The sequence below is a fragment of the Fundulus heteroclitus genome, chromosome 14 (assembly GCF_011125445.2).
Source record: "Fundulus heteroclitus isolate FHET01 chromosome 14, MU-UCD_Fhet_4.1, whole genome shotgun sequence".
Lineage (NCBI taxonomy): Eukaryota > Metazoa > Chordata > Actinopteri > Cyprinodontiformes > Fundulidae > Fundulus > Fundulus heteroclitus.
This window is the reverse complement of record NC_046374.1, coordinates 3,237,526-3,259,149: the sequence shown is the minus strand read 5'-3', so window position 1 is coordinate 3,259,149 and position 21,624 is coordinate 3,237,526. Positions and strand designations below refer to the sequence as shown.

At 44.9% G+C, this 21,624-nt stretch overlaps 1 protein-coding gene across 3 annotated transcripts; it reads left to right on the top strand.

Annotated features, from left to right (window-relative positions):
* Positions 1-2,046: 2,046 nt before the first annotated feature.
* Positions 2,047-18,397, top strand: supt16h (SPT16 homolog, facilitates chromatin remodeling subunit). Of its 3 annotated transcripts, XR_004932484.1 has the most exons (26): positions 2,047-2,423; positions 4,111-4,203; positions 4,557-4,727; positions 4,836-4,988; positions 5,089-5,235; positions 6,275-6,426; positions 6,745-6,917; positions 7,025-7,115; positions 7,196-7,269; positions 7,347-7,456; positions 8,879-8,944; positions 9,045-9,143; positions 9,250-9,261; positions 9,519-9,634; positions 10,051-10,204; positions 10,299-10,426; positions 10,822-11,084; positions 11,171-11,289; positions 12,906-13,144; positions 14,210-14,285; positions 14,402-14,571; positions 14,652-14,781; positions 14,886-15,012; positions 15,097-15,171; positions 15,392-15,767; positions 18,386-18,397. XR_004932484.1 is itself a non-coding variant. In XM_036146070.1 (25 exons), the coding sequence occupies exons 1-25, from the start codon at positions 2,358-2,360 to the stop codon at positions 15,487-15,489; spliced, it is 3,102 nt and encodes a 1,033-aa protein (XP_036001963.1). In that variant the 5' UTR covers positions 2,047-2,357; the 3' UTR covers positions 15,490-16,195. The 3 variants fall into 3 exon arrangements, 2 of the variants coding, with proteins under 2 accessions (XP_036001963.1, XP_012709882.2); XM_036146070.1 differs by lacking the exon at positions 18,386-18,397 and having other exon boundaries at positions 15,392-16,195; XM_012854428.3 differs by lacking the exons at positions 9,250-9,261; positions 18,386-18,397 and having other exon boundaries at positions 15,392-16,195.
* The last annotated feature ends 3,227 nt before the right edge of the window (positions 18,398-21,624 follow it).

Sequence of the window (21,624 nt, the reverse complement as noted above, 5' to 3'; positions counted from 1 at the left end):
ATTACAATGCTTTAATGATTAACTCTTAAGATGAGCAAAATAGAGACCGAGTCTCTATTTTTTTATTGTGGATTCACCTGGTTATAAGGTACTACAGAGAGTAAAGAATTTATTTTCTGAATATATTTTTAAACAAAATTTAGGATTATATTAATTTCTCAAGACTTAAAACATAAAGGAGATTTTTCTGAAATATCTCTAGACGGCTTACTCCACATAAGAAATTCAGGGAACTATTCAACAAATGATAAATCCAGGGGAGACCGTGGCTAGTTGTCACACGGGTAAGTTGTCACATTGCAATTATCTTCTCCATCAGAGGGTGCAACCAAAAAGTGGAATACTAGTTGTCTTCCTTTGCATGGTCAGGTCTCACGGACTGAGTAAGAAAAGGATAAGACATTGTAAGCTGAGATGAGCACCAATTGACCATTTTCCACTACCCAAAGTAATAAAATATTAACTATATTTTTTTAAATAACCTTCATTCAGATAAAAATTCTAGCAGTTATACATATGGACTTGTTAAAGTAGATATTAAGGCATCCAGTCATACTTCAGTCATTGTTCTCATTAGGCCTAACGTTAAGATAGAGCTAGCATTAGCAAACATGGTCATTTTGGGGTAAGTTGTCACATGTAACAACTTACCCCAAAATGATAATTTTCAGAAATAATTTAAATCAATACATCCTAATAAAAATTTTACATTATATTTACAGAAAAAAGAGCGAGAAGATGGTCAGGAGTTATAAAAGAAAAACAGAGCATGGCCATGCAGCACCTGACGTGATTCTGAGGGCTGTCAGGCAGGTGACCCTAGGTCACAAGTCGATCAGGAGTACAGCGAAGGACTTTAATGTCAATTAGCGTACTTTAGCGTGATACTGTAAACCTTTACACCAGTGGAAATTCAGGGTCAGACAGCTATCAATCAATGTTTTATACTATTTCATTTTATTTCATGTTATTTCATATGATGCATGTGCTCCTGGCTATTCAATCTACGTAAACTATGCCAAAACTGCAGCTCAGATGAGGAGTCTGACTCGTGAGGTTTTCTTTTGTCCTTTTGTTTGTATTCAAAGTTTAAGTGTTAGTTTCGTAATGTATGTTGCATATTATTTCATGTTATTTCACAAGTAGTAAACGTGAATTATTGTCATTTATTCACTTAACATTAAAAATGAACAACAAAATTCATTTTTCCCTTATTTTATTGGTTGCAAAACCCCGTGTGACATCTTACCCCATATAGTGTGACAACTTACCCCTTGGAGGGGCAACTTGTCACATGGTGACAATCTCCATTAGATCGCTTATAACTCTGCACAGAAATAAGATATGAAAATGACCCGAATACAAAATATATACCTGAGACATTGGTCTTTCATCTGGTACATATGTTTTCTATATATGGTGTATTGATTCCAATATTTATGTATGAGTGTAAAAAGTGTGACAACTAGCCCCGGTCCCCCCTACATAGATCACACGAGACGGCCATTGGGAGTTGATTGGCAACAGTTTTATACATATATAGTTAAGATATGTTACAGGTTCAAAAACAAACTTAACAATTGCAAATAAAATAGTTTTGCTGGAAAATATTTTCCTGATTTTTCTTTATTTCAATCATTGTCAATGATCCCGCTTGATATGCTTTTTCCAACTAACGCTGCAGATAAAAACAAAAACTGCTGCCGCGTGTCCAACCAGCGGTTTATATCGCGAGATTTACGTCACCAGATCCGCTTAACGATTGTGGCGGGAAAAAAACAACACCGCGCTGTGGCGGGAAAGAAAAGCAGCGTGGGTAACACATCACAGGGGGCGCTGTAGTGCAGTGTGTATTAAAATGCGCCAAAGAAAACAACATAACACTTGGTGACATAACGGTGAAATACGGTTTATTTAAATAGTTCTTGTGAAATATGTTAGAAGTTAGAGATAAATAAAATTGTGTAGTCAAGCTGTTTGAAATTTTATGTTAATATTTATGATAGATGATGCGTTAATACACGAAGGGGGAGGGAAAAGGAGCGCAGCAGCCAGTGAGGAGGGGGCTGTAAGGAGTAAATTACCACGGGGGGCAGGATTTACATTTCATTACAATAAACACATTTTTAAGTATATAAAAAAAATCACATTATTTTTTTGTTACACGAATGCTTGTTTAAACAAGACTCTCGGGTGAACTGTAAGGCAGACAGCGGCGTCTCTCCGTGGCGTTTGGATCTCGGCAGGCGTGGAAAGGGAAGGAGTGCGTTTTTGTTGGGCGCCTCTCGCCGTCATCGTTGTCCGGCCTGCTGGGAGTCGAAGCCGGGAGCTGGAGTGTGCAGAAAGGGGCGCTCACCATGGCGGTAAACCTGGACAAAGAGGCCTACTACCGCCGGATCAAGAGGCTCTACGGCAACTGGAAGGTGAATGTTACCGGCGGGAAGCGTGTGTCGGGGTCGGGGAGCCCGTCCGAGTTCACCGTGCTGCTGTAAAGTGAGCTTGTTGAACTGCTGAGTTAGCCGCGGGGTTTCCACGGCGAGCTTTAGCGCCGCTGTGTTCGTGCTCGCAACTTCTAAAAGGCAACGTGGCCTCCGTGGTTAAAAACACGTTGCAGTGTTTAATGCCACGGAGTCCCCTGGCAAGTTTCTAAAAACTCTCCTCCGCCTTATCTGTGCGTCAGAGCGGCTAGCTGCCTCATGCTAGCCGCTCCGGTCCTCTCGTTGCCCACGTTAGCTAGCCTGCTAGCCGAGCCACCGGAGCCGTAACGGGGCCGCGGCGGCTCCCCCCTCCCCCGGTAAACACGTCCGCGTGAAACCGCACACCCCACGCGGGTGTTCGCGGCGGGACGCTGGTCAAAGTGCGGCCACGTTTAGCCCCCGTCGCTTTACACACACACCCAGCTTTAACGACATGCTAATGTTAGCTGGGGCTAATTAGCATCGGGACAACGCCAGCATCCCCGTTACAGGGACAGGAGGGCTGCTGGTTCCCCGAGAGGCGCGTCACGGCCCATTTATAGCTGGTAACATTTAAAAAGGGGGTGCAGGCTCAGGTTAATGGCGAACTGTTCACGTTTTTCCTGAAATGGCACACAGAGCAAGTTTGGCTTAGAGCATAAAAGCCATCATGGAAACCCCCCACCCACCCTCTCCCAGGTGCCCTCGTGGGTCCTGTGGGGTTACACGTTGCCTGAAGCTGCAGCATCAGGTGCTGATGGTGTCCCCACCTGACCGATGCACAGGGGCTGCTTCACTATGGATTCTAACTACAGCCCAGGAAGCATGGAGCTGCTGTCAACACCGATGATGCTGGGGCATCATCTTTGTCCATGCTAAGCCTTCATCTTTAAGTTCTTCCAGCCAAAGGCCAAACAAAGGGCCTGAGGGACAGCAGGCTGAGTCATAAGGGTGATGCTGCACTCCCCCCCCCAATGCCCCGCCTGTTGCTGCGCACTGCCAGTCAGCTGGCTGAAAGCGTACACCTTACCCAAGCTAACAAGGAAGACCCAAGATTTCCCAATGGGGGAACCAGAGTCAGATTTCCAACATGGCGGTTGTGTTCATAGTGTAAAAGGACAGCTTCCGCTATAATCTGTTTATTGGTGCCTCTCTAGGTTGCTAGTGCGGTAGCCCAGTGTCTGATGTGGAACCTGTACAAAGTGTTGGTGAGCAGCATGTCCCTACAGGGTTTGAGTGGGAAACTGAGGATAAACCACGTTAGCTCGCGTTGGCGTTCATCGCTGGCGTCACAGCGCTTAGCAAATCCAGCTGCTTTACCGGCTTCCAGCTGGAACACGGCATTCGGTTGTCCCCGGGTCCGAGCTGCGCCGGTCCACGCAGATCAGTCTAAGCATCAGTCCAGAAAGCTTTCTTTTTGTCGTCAGTCGTGTTAATTGATTGACTTTCAGCTCATGTTGTATATTTTTCAGCAAATGCTGTAAACTCAAGACTGTCATGTTGCAAGCATCTCATAGTTTCCCAAAGCCGCTACTATGGAAGGAGGAGGAGGAGGAGGAGGAGGAGGAGGAGCGGCCCCCGTCTTTAGGTTGTAGCGTTCGGCGTCGGAGTGACGCCGCGCGGCTAAATCTGTGCGTCTTTGTGCGATTCCCAGAAAGGAGACGAGGACTTCGGGAAGGTCGACGCCATCGTGGTCTCGGTGGGAGTGGACGAGGAAATCGTGTACGCCAAGTCCACAGCCATACAGGTGAGTGCTGGTGAGCCAACGTGCCCGAGGAGGTCAGAGGTCAGGCATCGGCATGACGAGAGTGCAGCGCTCACAGCGGCTCTGCCTTATCTGTAGATTACACTCTAGTGTGAGTCTGAACCTCCCCTATTTTCTTTTAGCGTGGTTTTCAAGGACTTAGACTTATTTTGTACTAGATCACACAGAGAAATCAGTCCTGAGCCCAGAGTCAGAGCAGTACTTGTGATTTAAAGCAGTTTGAGTCTTTCAGGATGAGTGAGACAGGGTACATGTGGATAATTTACTCCTAAAATCACTGCTAACCAGACTGATGTGTAGCCGTGTTTTCTGTTGTTTGTGTTTGTCTGCTGCAGACCTGGCTGTTCGGCTACGAGCTGACCGACACCATCATGGTGTTCTGCGAGACCAAAATCCTCTTCCTCGCCAGCAAGAAGAAGGTGGACTTCCTCAGGCAGGTGGCCATCACTAAGGGCAACGAGAACGCCAACGGCGTGCCGCCCATCACGCTGCTCACCAGAGAGAAGGTAACGCAGCAGCGGCGGGAGGAGGACCGCTGTCCGCACACAGAGGAGCCGTTCGTTTATTTCCTCTAACTGGAGTTTAAAGATGGCTTTAATCTTCGTCCCTTTCAGAACGAAAGCAACAAGGCCAACTTTGACAAGATGATCGAGGCCATCAAGGGCAGCAAGGAGGGAAAGACGATAGGCGTGTTCAGCAAGGACAAGTTTCCCGGCGACTACATGAAGAGCTGGAACGACGCGCTGTCCGCCGAGGGACTGGCCAGAGTAAGGCGCCTCCCCGCAGGCGGAGTCCGCGGCCGGGACGCTCCATCAGGGCTTCCCGTGTCCAATGCATTGCTCCGCGTTTGTCTCGTGTGTCGCGCAGGTGGACATCAGCGCCGTGGTGGCCTACACGATGGCGGTGAAGGAGGACGGCGAGCTCAACCTGATGAAGAAGGCGGCGGCCATCACCGGCGAGGTCTACTCCAAGTTCTTCAAGGAGCGGGTGATGGAGATCGTGGACGCAGACGAGGTGAGGAGACGGAGCAGAGGAAGAGCTTCCTCATTACTGCTGATGTGATTTAATCCTGATATTATTTAAACTGAATTTAGCTGTTTTACCGTTGATACGATCTAACCTTTGGAAATATTTAATTTGACAGACTTCACTCCTTTTTTTGAGAGATTTTAAGCAGTAAAGTTAATATAGTTTTAGCTTTGTGCCCTCAGATCAAAGCTAATGCGATCACATCTTGCCAAGGCTGCTGACATTAACTGCAGCCACGGCATCTCTCTGTAGATTACGTTTAGTTTAAAATCTGTCCTGCCGACACGTTTCTGCAGCATTTGGAGCACCAGGCTGGTAACCTGACTCCGCCAGATAGATTTGCTCCGCATATCCATCTGGAAACCTTCCGTTGAAGTAATTTTGGGAAGGGGCAAAAATACTGGTTAGCTGATTGGCCTATGTTGGTGATAGACGGGCCAAATAAACCAATCAGATCAACGAAGCATATGACGTACTAACAGAGCGACGACGAAAACACAACCACAAGCTCTTGCCGAAACCAGTCGGGAGAGGAAAAAACATCTTTTCCTCTGAGAAAAGCCTCCAGAGCAGTGTTTTTCTCTTCTTTCAGTGAATAAATACTCTGTAATTCCGATAAAACTTGCTCGATAGCCGCGCTAACGCTAGTTTCATCGGCTGAAGCCGCCATGTTCTTTAGACTGAACTGACGCGCTTCCCGTTGCGTCACACCTCAACCCGCCTCAAAGCCAACGCTGATTGGACGTTCGTTTGGTGAACGGCTCCAAATTTTCTTTAACGGAGAGTAGCCAGACTGATCTGCGAGTGAAACCTTGAAACCTCGCGAGATCAGGATGGTCTCACGAGGCTAGCAGGCTGGGGCTTTAAACTGTAACAGTTCTGAAACAATCGTGTCTATCGGGGCTGATTTTACAGCTTTTTAGAAATGGCCTTCTGGACTCCACTTTCCCAGCAGTTCTAGCCGGACTCCTCCTCCCTCTCCTCCTTCAGCGCTGTGACTCTCCCGTTTTCCTCTCCCCCACAGAAAGTGCGTCACAGCAAGCTGGCCGAGTCGGTGGAGAAAGCCATCGAGGAGAAGAAGTACCTGGGGGGTGCCGATCCGTCCACGGTGGAGATGTGCTATCCTCCCATCATCCAGAGCGGCGGCAACTACAGCCTCAAGTTCAGCGTCGTCAGGTAGGGGGGGGGGTGTTTTGTCTCTCCCCTGTGTGTCGTGACGGAGCGAGTCGGTCCTTAAAGGGTAGCCTTTGTTTTCATCAACCCTTCGCCTGTTGAAGGGTGTCCTCCTGGTTGCAGTGCACAGATAGCGCCACTAGGTGTCGCTCAAGCTGAGTCCATCCAGCTTCACTGGGGAGGATGCTACCTGTTAGCTGCAGGAAGCAGGCAGAGGAGTGGGATGCTTGTTCCTCCAGTTTTACTGAAGCCCCTGCAGCCTGAAGCTCCATGAAGTCGGCCTCTAATCTAACCCACCGCCCTGATCTTTATCTCTGCCAGCGACAAGAACCACATGCACTTCGGAGCCATCACCTGCGCCATGGGGATCCGCTACAAGTCGTACTGCTCCAACCTGGTGCGCACGCTCATGGTGGACCCCTCGCAGGAGATGCAGGACAACTACAACTTCCTGCTGCAGGTGGAGGAGGAGCTGCTGAAGGGGCTCAAGCACGGTGGGTGACTGTGTGTGTGTGGGGGTGGGGGGGGCTCGACGTAAGTTTGTGGCTTTTAAAATGGCTCCAACATTCTGGTGCATGTCTGCGTCCTGTTCCCCGTACAGGCGTGAAAATCTGCGAGGCCTACAACGGCGTCATGGAGTACGTGAAGAAGGAGAAGCCGGAGCTGGTGGCCAAGCTGACAAAGAACCTCGGGTAAAAGCAGAAGGACGCAGCGTCGGCGCGGCAACATGACGCGCGCCTTCCCGCTCTCACCCCCTGTCTCTTCTTCCCAGCTTCGCCATGGGCATCGAGTTCAGGGAAGGCTCGCTGGTTCTGAACGCCAAGAACCAGTACAAGCTGAAGAAAGGTGAGCCCTGCAGCTGGACTCCACGCTCTGTGTCTGCGCCGCAGCGCGTCCTAACCACGCTCTGCTGTCTCCACCAGGCATGGTGCTCAGCGTCAGCCTGGGCCTCGCCGACCTGCTCAATAAAGACGCCAAGAAAGACGAGCAGAAATACGCCCTGTTCCTGGGGGACACGGTCCAGATCAACGAGGTGAGGAGCTCCACAGAAAGAGAAGGGTTCAATCCAGAGCGGGTCGCTTTGGTCTCAGCTCACCTGGATGTACAAGATAGAAAGAGTTTATCTCTGGTTTATTAGTCGGGCGTTAAGTTTCTGCACCTTCAGACGCTCTGCACCTTTGGTCTTGATGTCAGTCAGTTCATCACAGCTAGTTTAGACCTGCCTGCTCTCATTTCACTGTGAGCTGGCTGCTACTCTGAGCTGCTGTTTTCACACTGATCCAACATTATTTCACTGGTTAGTCAGGAACATTGCTCCTGATCGCTATCGTTAGAGTCACAAGCTGCTGTTCTCTCATTTTTCTGACCAAACGAAGCAAAAGCATGCATGTGTGTGTTACACCAGTGTCTGCTGCTTGTTGAATGGACACCACCAGGAGGCGCCAGCAGAGGGAGACATAAATGACGCTTAGATGTTTTTAAACAGGCATTTCCTGCGTTTATGGGTCACATTTAGATGCTTTTAAGATCAGAAATTCAGTGAAATCCTCAGTTAAATTTTAACTTATGTGTTTTTTTTTGTTTTTTTTAGTATGAACACCCTGCCTTGTAATAGCTCAGGTTTTGTTCTAAAAATACTAATCAGCAGGTTTTTTAAAGTAATTTGGTGGAACAATAAATCCAGCTGAGGCGATGCAACGTTTGGTTCACAAGGCCGAGTTTTAACATTTATGGACTAGAATCCCTTTGTTTCTGAGGATTTTACTCATAAGTGTTTTTAAAGAACGAGTTAGCGGTGTCGATCAATCCAGTCCGTGCTTTAACACCATGTTTACCGTGTTTTCTTTCTTTAGGTGCCGCTAATGCCAAAAGAGCGCAGAAAGTTTTACGAAATTCATGTTGGATCAGTTAAAACTAATTTCCATTTTAAACTCGAGCCGGTCATAATTTAGTCCAGTAACCTTAAAAGTGAAACTGTCGTTTAGTTTCAGGTATTTTCCAGACAGATTTTCCACTTTAATGTTAGCTAGTTGCAGTGTTCTCACGTCTTGTCGGTCAGAGTCTCCAAAATGTTGCCAAATCAACGATTTAAAAGTTAACAGCCTGACTTTGTCAATATAACAGGGCAACTTCAAAATAGGAGCCTTGAACACACAGAAATTAGAGGGATTTTAAAAAATAAAGGATACAACAAATATCTGAGGCAAACATCTTGTTAGACCCAGTTAACCTCTGGATTCTTACTCAAGGTGCATTAATTTTAGCCTCTGTGTTTAAAGTTAGCTTATTTTGTCTTAAATACAAGATTTTCTGTCCATTTTCTTTAGTCTATAAACCCAGTTTTCTCTGTATAATTTCTGAGTGGAGTTATGAAAGATGTCATTCTAAATGGGAGAAAGTTTAGATCCAAACTTGATGAGATTTTCTTTTTTAACCTGGACGTTCTGTGTGACAGGAAGAGGCCGCCACGATCCTCACTCCCGTGAAGAAAAAGATAAAGAACGTGGCCATCTTCCTGAAGGTCAGTCCTCCGTCGGTCTCGGCCTCCTCGTGCCGTTGGCTAATCAAAGCCGAGCTTATCGGCGGCTTAAAGTCACGCCCGTGTTCTGGTTCGTTGTCAGAACGACGACGAAGAGGACGAGGAGGAAGAGGGCGACGATGCGGAGGAGCTGCTGGGGAAGGGAGCCCGGAGCGCCGCCCTGCTGGCGGACAGAACCAGGGTGAGTGGCGAGCTAGGCGGCGGTCCAGGTGGGACTGCTGATTGGTGTTTTCTCTGTGCTGATGGTGTGGATAACGAAGCGTATTAATGTCTCTGTACTCTATCAGCTAACTGGGAAGGTAAGTAGTCACTGTTTTTCCTAAAATCTCATCAGCTGAACCGATTCAGCAATTTAAAAACAAACCCTCGCAGATGAGAGAGACCGTCACTTTGATTTCTATAATTTTTACTTCTTTGTTTTTATTTTTGTGTGTTTAAGTGTCTTTTTCCACCATCCAACCCGACACAAGTCGGTTTTCTGCATGGATCTTTGTTTATCCTCTTTCAAAGAGGTGGCTTCTGTCCGGTAACCACTTGTCTCGTGTCGACCAAACAGAACGAGATGACTGCCGAGGAGAAGAGGCGCGCTCACCAGAAGGAGCTGGCCAACAACCTGAACGAGGAGGCCAGGCGGCGCCTGACCGAGCAGAAAGGAGAGCAGCACATCCAGAAGTTAGTGTCTCTAAAACCTACATAGTGACCCTCAGGTTGGCTGATCTGAATTCAAATTCAACCCTTTATTCAACCACCTTTTAACCAAAACTGCACATTTTTAAGAGGGGAAAAAAAAAAAGAACATGTGCTCTCTAAAGGGGGGCGGAGCTTGGTGACGGAGGGTTCCTGTGTCTGCAATGTGATTGGTTGGGAGGATGTAACGACTGTAGTATTAATCTACATGATAGGAAAGAAAACTGTTCTTGTATTGAACTTTTCATTGACCCTTTTGACGTCTGACACAGATGTATCGTTATTGAATTGTGGTCCGGCACCACTCTGAAGCTCGCTCTAACGAGGGACGCACGCCGCAGACGGCCAATCTGCCGTTTTTAAGTCTCCATTGAACTGAAGCCTCTCTCATTTGCTCCCAGGGCCAGAAAATCAAACGTGTCTTACAAAAACGTGTCTCAGATGCCCAAAGAAAAGGAAATCAGGGAAATGAAGATTTTCATCGACAAGAAATACGAGACGGTCATCATGCCCGTCTTCGGCATCGCCACGCCGTTTCATATCGCCACCATCAAGGTAACGCCGCTCTTTTCTCAGCGATACCCCGCTACGGACCCGCTCAGTCAATCGTCTTAGTCACACCTCTGCTGTTGTTGTTTTTCTGGGCCAGAACATTAGCATGTCTGTAGAGGGAGACTACACCTACCTGAGAATCAACTTCTACGTTCCTGGAAGCTCCCTGGGACGCCAGGAGGGAAACATTTTCCCCAACCCTGACGCCACCTTTGTCAAAGAAATGTGAGTACGCACCCAGACCTGCAGCCCAGGAGGCTGAAGCTCTGCACTGCAAAAACAGATCTAGAAATAAGTAAAATGTTCTTAAAGTTAGTGTATTTGTCCTTGATTTGAGCAGGTAAAAAATATTATTTGCCAATGGAATAAGTATTTTACCCCTAAAATAAGATAATTAGACACCCTGTACTTGAAATAAGGTGATGGAGATGAGTTGTTCCTATTTTAAGTGCAAAAATCTTATTCCATTGGCAAATAATCTTATTTACCTGCTCAAATCAAGGACAAATACACTTATTTTAAGAACATTTTACTTATTTTAAGTTCCGTTTTTGCAGTGTGCCGTCCGTTCCCAGCCCGCGGTTTCTCTAAACGACGACCCGTGTTGTTTCCTCCTCCAGCACGTACCGGGCATCCAACCTGAAGGCCCCCGGCGACCCGTCGGTGCCCTCCACCAACCTGCAGAACGCCTTCCGCATCATCAAGGAGGTCCAGAAGCGCTACAAGACGCGGGAGGCCGAAGAGAAGGAGAAGGAGGGCATCGTGAAGCAGGACTCTCTGGTCATCAACCTGAACCGCAGCAACCCCAAACTCAAAGACCTCTACATCCGGCCCAACATCGCTCAGAAGAGGATGCAGGGATCGCTGGAGGCGCACACCAACGGTGGGGGAGGGGGGAGGCGTCGGGTGGCGAGGTAAACGAGGGCGGGGGCTCACAGGATGATGCTGACTCCTCCGCTCTCTGCGCAGGTTTCCGTTTTACCTCAGTTCGCGGCGATAAAGTGGACATCCTTTACAACAACATCAAACACGCCATCTTCCAGCCGTGCGACGGGGAGATGATCATCGTTCTGCACTTCCACCTCAAGGTTTGTTGCTGCGCTCGCAGAAGTAGCCGCTAATGCCCCCCAAAGAGATCCTCTCTGGAACTCTGACCGTTTTACATAAAAAACTTCACATTTATACACTTTTTTTTTTTTGGTCTGACACAAAATCCCAAAGAAATAAAGTTTGTGGTTTTAAATTGTAACTCACCCACATGTGAAAGCATATTTCCATCCCATGACAATTGACATTGGACATTCCTCCCGCCTCCTGTTGGAGCCGACGCAGGGAGGCTGATCTGGGGCTGCAGCGCTCCGTCTGCTGGCTGTCCAACCCAAAACCAGCTTCACCGCGTTCTCACAGCAGCTCCTTCCCGGCTGCCTCTAGACACTAAGGGCAGAACAATTTGTTGCTATCTCGTAAACTTACCAACAACTTATATATAGATTTGTTCCTAGTCGCTTTTTTTAATGAAATAATCGCATGAGGGTTTGAAAAGTGCAACAGTGCTCGCTATGGAGGCACAAGATGGATGCTTCTTTTTTTTTTTTTTTTTACTTTTTTTAGATGGAGCTGCTTTTGTGCCCCACAGCGGCAGAGCAACTGACCTCAGTTTCTCCAAATTGCGCCACAAACACTTTAACCAATAGCAATACGGATTCCCAATTCAATGCAAGACCACTGTTTAACCCAAGGAGGGCGCCACACTGACTGTTTTTAGATTTGAACAAATCTGCATAAATTTGTCAAAATAATGACCATGTAGACCAGGGGTGTCAAACATACGGCCCGCCGAACAATTTAGTCCGGCCCGGTGGCTAAATGCATTATTATCAGTGTCCTGTCTGGCAATGTGGCAATAAGATGCCACAAAGAGCTCATCAGATTTGACTTTCACAAGTGGACAAGATAAAAGGAAGAGAATGATAAAACAATTATTGAAAAAAACATGTACTTTGTTTAATTGAAAATATGCAGTTCCTGTGTTTTAGTTAGCAGATTAAGCTTCAGGTGTGGAAAAATTTAAATAATTTCTTAATTTTTATCTGTTTGATGTATTTTGTCATGCAGGACAGTGTTTTTAAGTTCCAAAAAATGTGAATAAATGTTTTTCAACATTGTATAATCACTGTGATTAGTTCTTATGCATAATGCACAAGTAAATGTTTAACTGAGTAAAAGTATTGTTGAAATTGCATATACTTTTCTTAAAAATGCTGAGGTTATTCATAATATATTATGTAAAAGTGAAATTAATTTAATATAAAAATCAACAACAAGTCCACATTTATTAGTTCTATTTAATCTTGCAATGAGTTTACTCGTGTGGCCCTCTTGAGATCAGATTAAGCTGTATGCGGCCCCTCAACCAAAATGAGTTTGACACCCCTGATGTAGACGGTACTATAAGACAACCATTTTAACAGTTTATTGATTTGGGGGTGAGTTACCTTTTAATATGAGAGAAGGTTGTAATGTTGGAGGTTTAGATACGTTTGCACGCTGCTGTAAGAAATTAAATGGTTTATTTTCCCCCTTGATGCCAACAACCTGTAGGTCTCCCTCCGATTCAGATTCAGCTTCCCTTCTTTGTCTGAAGATGGCGACGATTTAGTCAAGCCCAAGCAGCAGCTGATCTTTGCCGCTCTTTGTCCCCCAGAACGCCATCATGTTCGGCAAGCGGCGCCACACGGACGTGCAGTTCTACACGGAGGTGGGGGAGATCACCACAGACCTGGGCAAGCACCAGCACATGCACGACAGGGACGACCTGTACGCCGAGCAGATGGAGCGCGAGATGAGGCACAAGCTCAAGTCTGCCTTCAAGAACTTCATCGAGAAGGTGGAGACGCTGACCAAGGAGGAGCTGGAGTTCGAGGTTCCCTTCAGAGACCTCGGGTAAGTCAAAGCAGGGTCTGTGGTGGGGAGGCGAGGCTATGTCACTACCCGATCCGTACCGGTAGCACGATCCGTACCATCAGCTCATTTGAGCAAGCGCAAACAGAATAACTTCTGGGTCACCAAAAAAATTTATGTAATTACGGTACTGAAAATACTTATTTCTATACTTAAATCATTAAATAATGCTAAACTATATCGTAAATAAAATATTGAAGACTTCTGAAAGAAATCGATACGTTTTACATTCTCTCCATTGTATTGCTTGACGTCATCATCGGATATGCTCAGAAGTTCGGGAATATATAATTGCGTAACGTTTATCTGTATTGTCTGAATGCACTCTGTTAGTTTTATTGCTTGTTCAAACAGGACTGGAAAAAAATATTTCATCCTTACTTATACAGTGAATTTCGTTATACAAATCTTGTTCTAAACGTTTATTTTATTAGAAAGTTAAAATTATCGATTGAGAAATTAGCGCCCTCTGGTGTACACATCATAAACTAGAGAAGACCTCATGATTATAGTAGCCGCATTGTTTTTTGTTTTTTACAAAAACAAACAGGGAATAGAACAAAGAACACACACATACCTTATTTAAATTATATTTATTAAGCACAAAATACATACAAAAATAAAATAAATGATAAAAAAAAAAAGCATCTCAGTTCAAAAAAATTGAAAATCATATACGATTCTGTACTCCTATTTGTATTTATAGCTGGGGGTTTATGTACTTTAAGAAATGGTTTATATATTTTTATTTCCCTAACCACAACTGGGAAACATTTTTGCCTTTTAAAAAAACAAAAAACAATGTATTTTTTATGTATTTCTGTTTTATTTTTTTAGAATGTGCAATATTGTTGCAAATACAAAGATATACAAAAAGAAACCTCTGCCTCGAAAAAATACAAAAGAATAAAAAAAGTAAGAAAAACGAAATATTTCCCACCGGAAGTTATTCTGTTCGCGCACGCCCAAATGAGCTGATGGTACGGATCAGGAAGTGACAGGCTGGTCTGACAACAAGCAAGCGTGCTGACAGATGTTCCTCTCCAGGTTCCAGGGCGCCCCCTACAGGAGCACCTGCTTATTACAGCCTACGTCCAGTTCTCTCATCAACGTGACAGAATGGGTGAGAAGGCCGTTCTTATCTTTCTAAAAACACCCGGGGCACTTTTGTCAGAAAGTATTTAGCTCGATGTCTCAAACTCTTGAGTCACGGCGTCAAAACGTTTCCCCCGCTTCCAGCCGCCGTTCGTGGTGACTCTGGACGAGGTGGAGCTGGTCCATTTTGAGCGCGTGCAGTTCCACCTGAAGAACTTCGACGTGGTCATCGTCTACAAGGACTACAGCAAAAAGGTCACCATGATCAACGCCGTGCCTGTGAACTCCCTGGACCCCATCAAGGAGTGGCTCAAGTAAGGCGCGATGCTTAGGACCGGAGGCAGAGTCCTGCTTTCTTTATGTTTTTACTGATTGTTCTGGGTTCGTCTCTCAGCTCGTGTGACATCAAGTACACGGAAGGAGTCCAGTCTTTGAACTGGACCAAGATCATGAAGACCATCGTCGACGATCCGGAGGGTTTCTTCGAGCAGGGAGGCTGGTCGTTCTTGGACCCAGAGAGCGAGGTGACGCTTTAAAATAAACCGACTGCGTGTCATTATTTAGAAACTGGAGAACAAAAACCTAGCGTTGGCTGACTTCTTGTGTTCGTCCTGCTTTTTCGTCGCAGGGAAGCGGCGCAGAGGAGGATTCGGAGTCGGAGATGGAGGACGAAACGTTTAACCCATCTGCAGATGAAGAGGAGGAGGAGGAGGAAGACAGCGATGAAGACTACAGCTCAGAGACGGAGAACTCTGGTATGTTCCTTTGTGAAAATCACATCTTTACCAAAAAGCTGTTCTTTGTTGCCCATGTGACCTTTTCTTGACGTCCGTGTGCAGATTACAGCGCTTCGTTGGGCAGCGAGGAGGAGAGCGGCAAAGACTGGGACGAGCTGGAGGAGGAAGCCAGGAAAGGTTTGTTTACCTCAGATCTTTTCTGTAATCAGACCTGCTGCAGGTCATCATGTTTGAATATCATCACCCTGACGTCCTGTGCTTCATGCCGGCAAAGATGGAAATCTAAATTTTCGCAGCTTTTTTTCCTAATTGAAGCCAAATCCGATTTTGTTTTCCAAATGATGTTTGTTTGGGAAGTTCATGATATCATCAGGATAATATTTTCCTCTCGCTGCAGCTGACAAAGAGAGTACCTATGAAGACGAGGACACATCCAACAGGAAGAGGAAGGTTCGCTCTTCGGCCCCTCCCAGTAAAAAGAAGCGGCGGTCCTAAACTCGCTCACACACACACACACACACACACTGCCAAGCCCCGTTTACCCTGCATCTGTCCCTCTACCCCCCCTCTGACTCTTTTCAAAATCACACATTTTCAGACAAACAATCTGTACATAGATGTAGAAGGTCTCCCTTTTTCTTTTTTTCGGGATCTCTGAAGTTACTCGTGACGACGAAAGAACCAGCAGTCGCACTTCATCCAGCAGCGTTTCATCCTGTTCATTCCTCAGCCAGCTGTCCTTTGGTTGAGTGTGTGTGTGTGTGTGTATGTGTGTGTTTTATGGGTTTTTTATTGCAAGCATTTTCTGTTTAAAAAAATAAAATAAATAAAAAATGTTGCTTTCTGTTTAACTTTAAAACTGGTTTCTTAATATGATAATAAAAGGTGAGCCGTTATCCCCTTTGCCAAGTGTTTTCTATAAAAACTGAGTCTGTCTCATAGAATATTTTTTTTCCCCTTTTTGTCTTTATTCAAACGTGGTAACACGCAGGATTCATTTACGTTTCCTGATTGTCTTTTTCTATTGGGCTTTGTAAACCTGTGTAGTTATTAACAGACGGACAGACGCACGCACGCACACACACACACCATCCTCCTCCTCGCACTTGTCCTGTTTCCCTTTTTGTTGTATCAGAATAGATGTACTGTTGATTCTGAAAATCTGTTTTTTGTTTTTGTAATAAAATTAAAATTAACTATAGTTTGTTTCCAATGAGGTTTTTTATTTCTTTTTAAATATTTTATATAATTTGTGTCAACGGAGGGGCTGATGAATGCAGTCAAGCAGGAAGAGGCAAAGTGTTTGCAGATGATATTGTGATCAGAGTAGGAAGCAAGTAGAAGACAATCTGTGAAAGTTCAGAGGTTGCCTCTTGACCTAATGAAGGTAGCAGCTAGAATGAATACCTGAGTAAGAGATGAGTGGAACCATTAAAAAAAAACTTCTAAAAACAATATCACAGGGTAGAGAGTAACTTCGTATCCATAGTAAAGTAGGAAATTCAACTGCATCTTAAAATATATTTGGGAGTGCTTGCAGAATACCAAGAGGGGAAAATGTTTTTAAAATAAGCAACTTACATAAAGTAAAACTATAACAATGTATGAACTTGGAATAAAAGATAACTTGCAAGGGTACAAGACAAGAATGTACCAGTGTTTTTTTTGTTTTAGATCCCTGTTATTAATCAGGTCTTTAACATAGAAATGTCTTATTCTCATTTTATTACACAATGTCTTTGCAGTATTTAGTACATCAAAGGAAAATTTTTTATTTGTACATAGGGTATTCACTACTTAGCCGTATAAAAGATTATAATTGCCACACGTCATACAAAAACAAATGGGCCCAAGCTGTCGCCCCTGAAGAACACCAGCAGTAAAGGAAGGAAGAATTTGTTCTGAGCCGTCCCCGGATGTCATGGTTAAATACTGGACGGTAAAAACACTATAGTAGAAAGTCGGATGCTTGGCTTCAGAATGACACATTAATGAAGTTTCAACACCTTAAAAAAACATTATTCTGAGATGCTGCCAAGAGGGGCATGGTGACTTTGGAGGCGCTGCACAGGTCCACGACTCAGGTGATCTGTTGACAGGAGAACTACTACTTGTGTACTCAACAAATCTGGACTTGACGGGAAAGTGGCAAGAAGAAAGCCCTTAAAGGTCATAAAAGGTCACATTTAAAGTTTTCTGCAAGCATGTAGGTGACAACGCAAACAAACAAGTCTTTAGACCAACACTGAACTTTGTAGCCACCATGGAAAATGCTGCATGAGGCAGAAACCACTAGACGTCATTGTATACACACCTTCCGAATGTGAAACAAGGTGGTGGAAGCATCATGCTGTGGGGATGCTAATCTTTATCAGAAATTGGGAAGACAAGAGAGCTAAATTCATGAAAATCCTGGAAGTACAAGCGAAGTCTTTTTTAAAAACAGTTTTGCAACATATCTGACCTCAAAAGGACTCCGCTATAGAAAACTAACCATGTCTAAACTTATCTCTCAGCCTTCTATTATTATGGCAAAAATCGTGCAAAAAAACCATATTTGATGATAAATATGTTTTAGAGAATGGACCGGACTACAACCAATAATTTTATCGAGTTATCAGGGATCTCTATGGGTTCCTCAAGCCTCTCCAGCGTCCTCCAGGGCTTCCTTGCTGCCGCTGGCCTCCAGACAGGTTTCCCTGTGGGTTCCTGCATCGCCACTGGCCTCTTTGCATCCCAGTCGTCCAAGCGAACTTTGAGTTTTAATTTTGCTGCCCTCCCTCTGACGTCCCTCCTTCTGCCCGCCCAGTTCAGGTTGTTTTCCTGTTGGACTCAATAGCGTGTCTGGTATTCGCATTTCAGGGAGGGGTGATATCATGACTCACAGCTGTGTTGTGTTTTTATTTCCCTGATCTGTTTTCTGTTTGCATTTCAGTGGCTGCTTTCTGTTCCCCGTGGGTCCGTCTGTTGCTATCCCCGGATCCCCGTACTCCCAGTGGATTTCTATAAATGACCAATCCATCACTCTCCTGCCAATGTCCTGCTTTGGTCCTTCGCCTCCTCAAAACATGAAGTAATCATGTTAGAAAGGCCCAGTCACAGGCCAAATCTAAGCCCACTGGCAGGTTGTCTCAAAACTTGTGAATGTCTGTTCATAGCTGGTTTCCATGCAATCTGAATGAGCTTGAGCTCTTTGTATGAAACTCTGGTCCCTAATGTCCAAAGCTTGTCGAGACAAAATGCAGAGAAGACCCGTGGCTCAGTTTGGCAGTGAAAGGTGGCTCTGCAAGAGCTGAATACATATGAGCGTCTGTTTATTTTTCAATCACTTCTCAGTTGTACACTCCTTTGTGTTGGTTTGTCATCTCAAATTCCAACAAAGTACATGTAGGTATGTGGTTTAAACATGACGTGTAGAGATTCACATGTACGAATGCCTCTGCAAGACACTGCATGAGAAATGAATCACTCTCCCAGTGCAAACAGGATTAATACAGGTATGTATAGCACTATGGGCGTGTGCCCTGCAGGAATAAACCAGTTTCACCTGCATCTATATAAAGTCCTTTCATTTGATCTTAATATCATTTAAAAATGAAATAAAGGTTAGTTAAAAAAAACATCTGATGCCATTTATTCATACAAGTAAACATCATATGTATGTATGTATATATATATATATATTTATATATATAATGATGTTTACTTGTACATTAGTCCCCAACATATTTATGAAATGAAGGTGTTTATTTGCCATAAATGTCCAGGTGTCTGCTCAAACGATCAGAAACTGACTCCATGAGGGTGGTATGAGGGCCTGACCTCCACAGGAGGGGTTATGCTTACAACCCAACACCGTTCAGGATGTTTGGCATTTGCCAGAGAACACCAAGATTGGCAGATTCAACACTGGCTCCCTGTGCTCTTCACAGATGAAAGCAGGTTCACACTGAGCACATGTGACAGAGTCTGGAGACACCATGGAGAACGTTCTGCTGCTGCAACATCCTCCTGCATGGAGTGGGTCAGTAATGGTCTGGGGGGGGGGGGGGGGGGGGGGGGGGGGGGGGGGGGGGCATTTCTTTGGGGGGCCACACAGCCTTCCATGCGCTCGCCAGAGGTAGTCTGACTGCCATTAGGTACAGAGATGAGATCCTCAGACCCATTGTGAGACCACATGCTGGTGTGGTTGGTCCTGGGTTCATCCTAATGCAAGACAATGCTAGACCTCACATGGCTGGAGTGTGTCAGTGGTTCCTGCCAGATAAAGGCATTGATGCTATGGACCGCCCCACCCGTTCCTCAGACCTGAATCTAACTGAGTACATCTGGGACATCATGTCTCGCTCCATCCACCAACGCCATGTTGCACCACAGACTGTCCAGGAGTTGGCAGATGTGTTAGTCCAGGTCTGGGAGGAGATCCCTCAGGAGACCATCCTCCACCTCATCAGGAGCATGCCCAGACGTTGTAGGGAGGTCATAGAGGTGGAGGCCACACACGCTACTGAGCCTCATTTTGACTTGTTTTAAGGACTTTATATCAAAATTGGAGCTGCCTGTATATTTTTACTCTTTAATTTTGAGTGTGGCTTCATATCCAGACATCCATGGGTTAATAAATTTGATTTCCATTGATAATTCTTGTGATTTTGTTGTCAGCACATTCAACTTTGTAAATAACAAAGTAATAAGAATATTTCATTCATTCAGATCTAAGATATGTTATTTTAGTGTTCCTTTTATGTTTTTGAGATGTATGTATGTATGTATGTTAGGGATGGAACGGTTCACAAAATCCACGGTTCGGTTCGGTTCGGTTCGGTTCACGGTTTCGTGGTCACAGTTTTTGGTTCGGTTCGGTATATGTTGATTGTTAGGAAGTTCTATTATGTCTTGTATAGTCAGGATAAAACTGAAAGAAAAAAGCAGTCAGACGTTTGATACATCATTGCGACAGTGTTAGGTTAAAAGTAGGTGAGATTCTGGCATTGCAAGAGAGGAGACAGTGCTAGTACCAACATGTGCTTCATTTATTTGGCAAACAATCTTTAACAAAGAAGCATGGGCTCTATCAAAACTAGACATAGGTCCCTTTGTTTGAAATTAACTCAAGATAAATTGGCATGTTTCAATTCCCTGATTATCGAAACTGAGTTTGTTTTGCAGTGTTTGAAATACAATCAAATAACTAAGGCTGGAATTTTTATCAAACTTAAAGTGCCACTGTTTTATCTAAAATAACAAAATAAATAATCCAGTAAATAATCATCAATATAAAATATAGCATAAACCAAACTAACACATACTGCACTGCTTATAAACAACAAGGCTCTGCTCATTCTATCATGTTCTTCTGCAAGAAGAGGAGTTTGTCCACATTCTCTGCCAAAAGACGAGATCTACTAACAGTGACAATGTCTCCTGCTGTAGAGAAAACTCTCTCACTTGGTACGGATGTATCTGGGACTGCAAGGTAACGTCGAGCCAGTTTAGCAATATGAGGATACTTGCTAAATGCTCGTTGCTTCCCCACCATGCAAGTGGACTTTCATCCACAGGAATGCATCCTGTGAGCCTGTATGACATGACCTCCTCCTCAGTGATCTGGGACAAAGACTTGGTGGTTCCCTTCTCTGATGTAAAGAGCTCTCCAAAAAGCTCTACCATGACAGATTTAGTCTGAGGAGGAGATGACTCTTCTGATGCCTCTGGCCTCAGCTGAGGATGAACTGGCCACCTGGGCTTCTCTGGGTTGAACCTGCATGATAAAATGACAAATAGTATGGTAGTTTTAAAAAAGATTGATAAAAACAAACACTGTCATAGCAGCACAGACACTAAAACTATACGTTCTACTGCACACTGAGAAATTAAAATAAATGCAAAGGCTCAAGTATTCTGTTTAGTTTAAAGTACTTCTTGAATCTGAGATCGACCCACTCGGAAATACATGCATTAGTGGCCATATTTTCAAAAAATGTGGCATTGAGATCACGATTGCGCCGTTAAAAGTTTTTTTAAGGACTTAAAATTGTCCCTCGGGACCGCTAGGCTGAAAATCCACAATTTGGGTCACGTGGTACGATGACGTAATTCGTAGGTGTAGCCCAGACTAAGCTACAGAGAGTTCAATGAAGTACAACCACAACAAGTTCAGATGGCGATTCACAAAGTGATGATTTTAACACGAAAGACTGCGCAAGCGTCTGTTACGACTCGGGTAAGTCTGAGACAAACATTTTGGAGAATAAACAAAGTGGTTTGCTGGTGTATAATTGGAATCGGTGCTCATAATCGCAGTCATGGCTGACAGTTCGGATGTAAACACGGAAACAACTCATTGAAGCTCGATTGCCTGGCATCGTTTATGACGGCTGAAATCTGACAAAACAGCACATAAAAAAGATGTACATTCAACACAAACCACAGCATTCATCTCAGCATTATGTGTTCCTGGAATTTTACTTAATAATCCGGACGTGAGCGCTCTGAGAGCGGACGCGCATTTATCTGTTGCGCCGTGGCGCTCATATTCTCCGGGGGGAAGGGGGGCGACATGGGGGTTCCGACCCGAAAGGGCTGTGGGTCTATCCCCACCACGCCTCAGGGTTCTGCGGGATAGCAGCG

Excerpts from the sequence above, each read along its gene's own strand:
- supt16h (XM_036146070.1), top strand. The coding sequence starts at position 2,358 with ATGGCGGTAAACCTGGACAAAGAGGCCTACTACCGCCGGATCAAGAGG. Across the intron at positions 4,204-4,556 it reads CCAAGTCCACAGCCATACAG|ACCTGGCTGTTCGGCTACGA; the intron begins GTGAGTGCTGGT and ends TGTCTGCTGCAG. Across the intron at positions 10,205-10,298 it reads TTCATATCGCCACCATCAAG|AACATTAGCATGTCTGTAGA; the intron begins GTAACGCCGCTC and ends TTTCTGGGCCAG.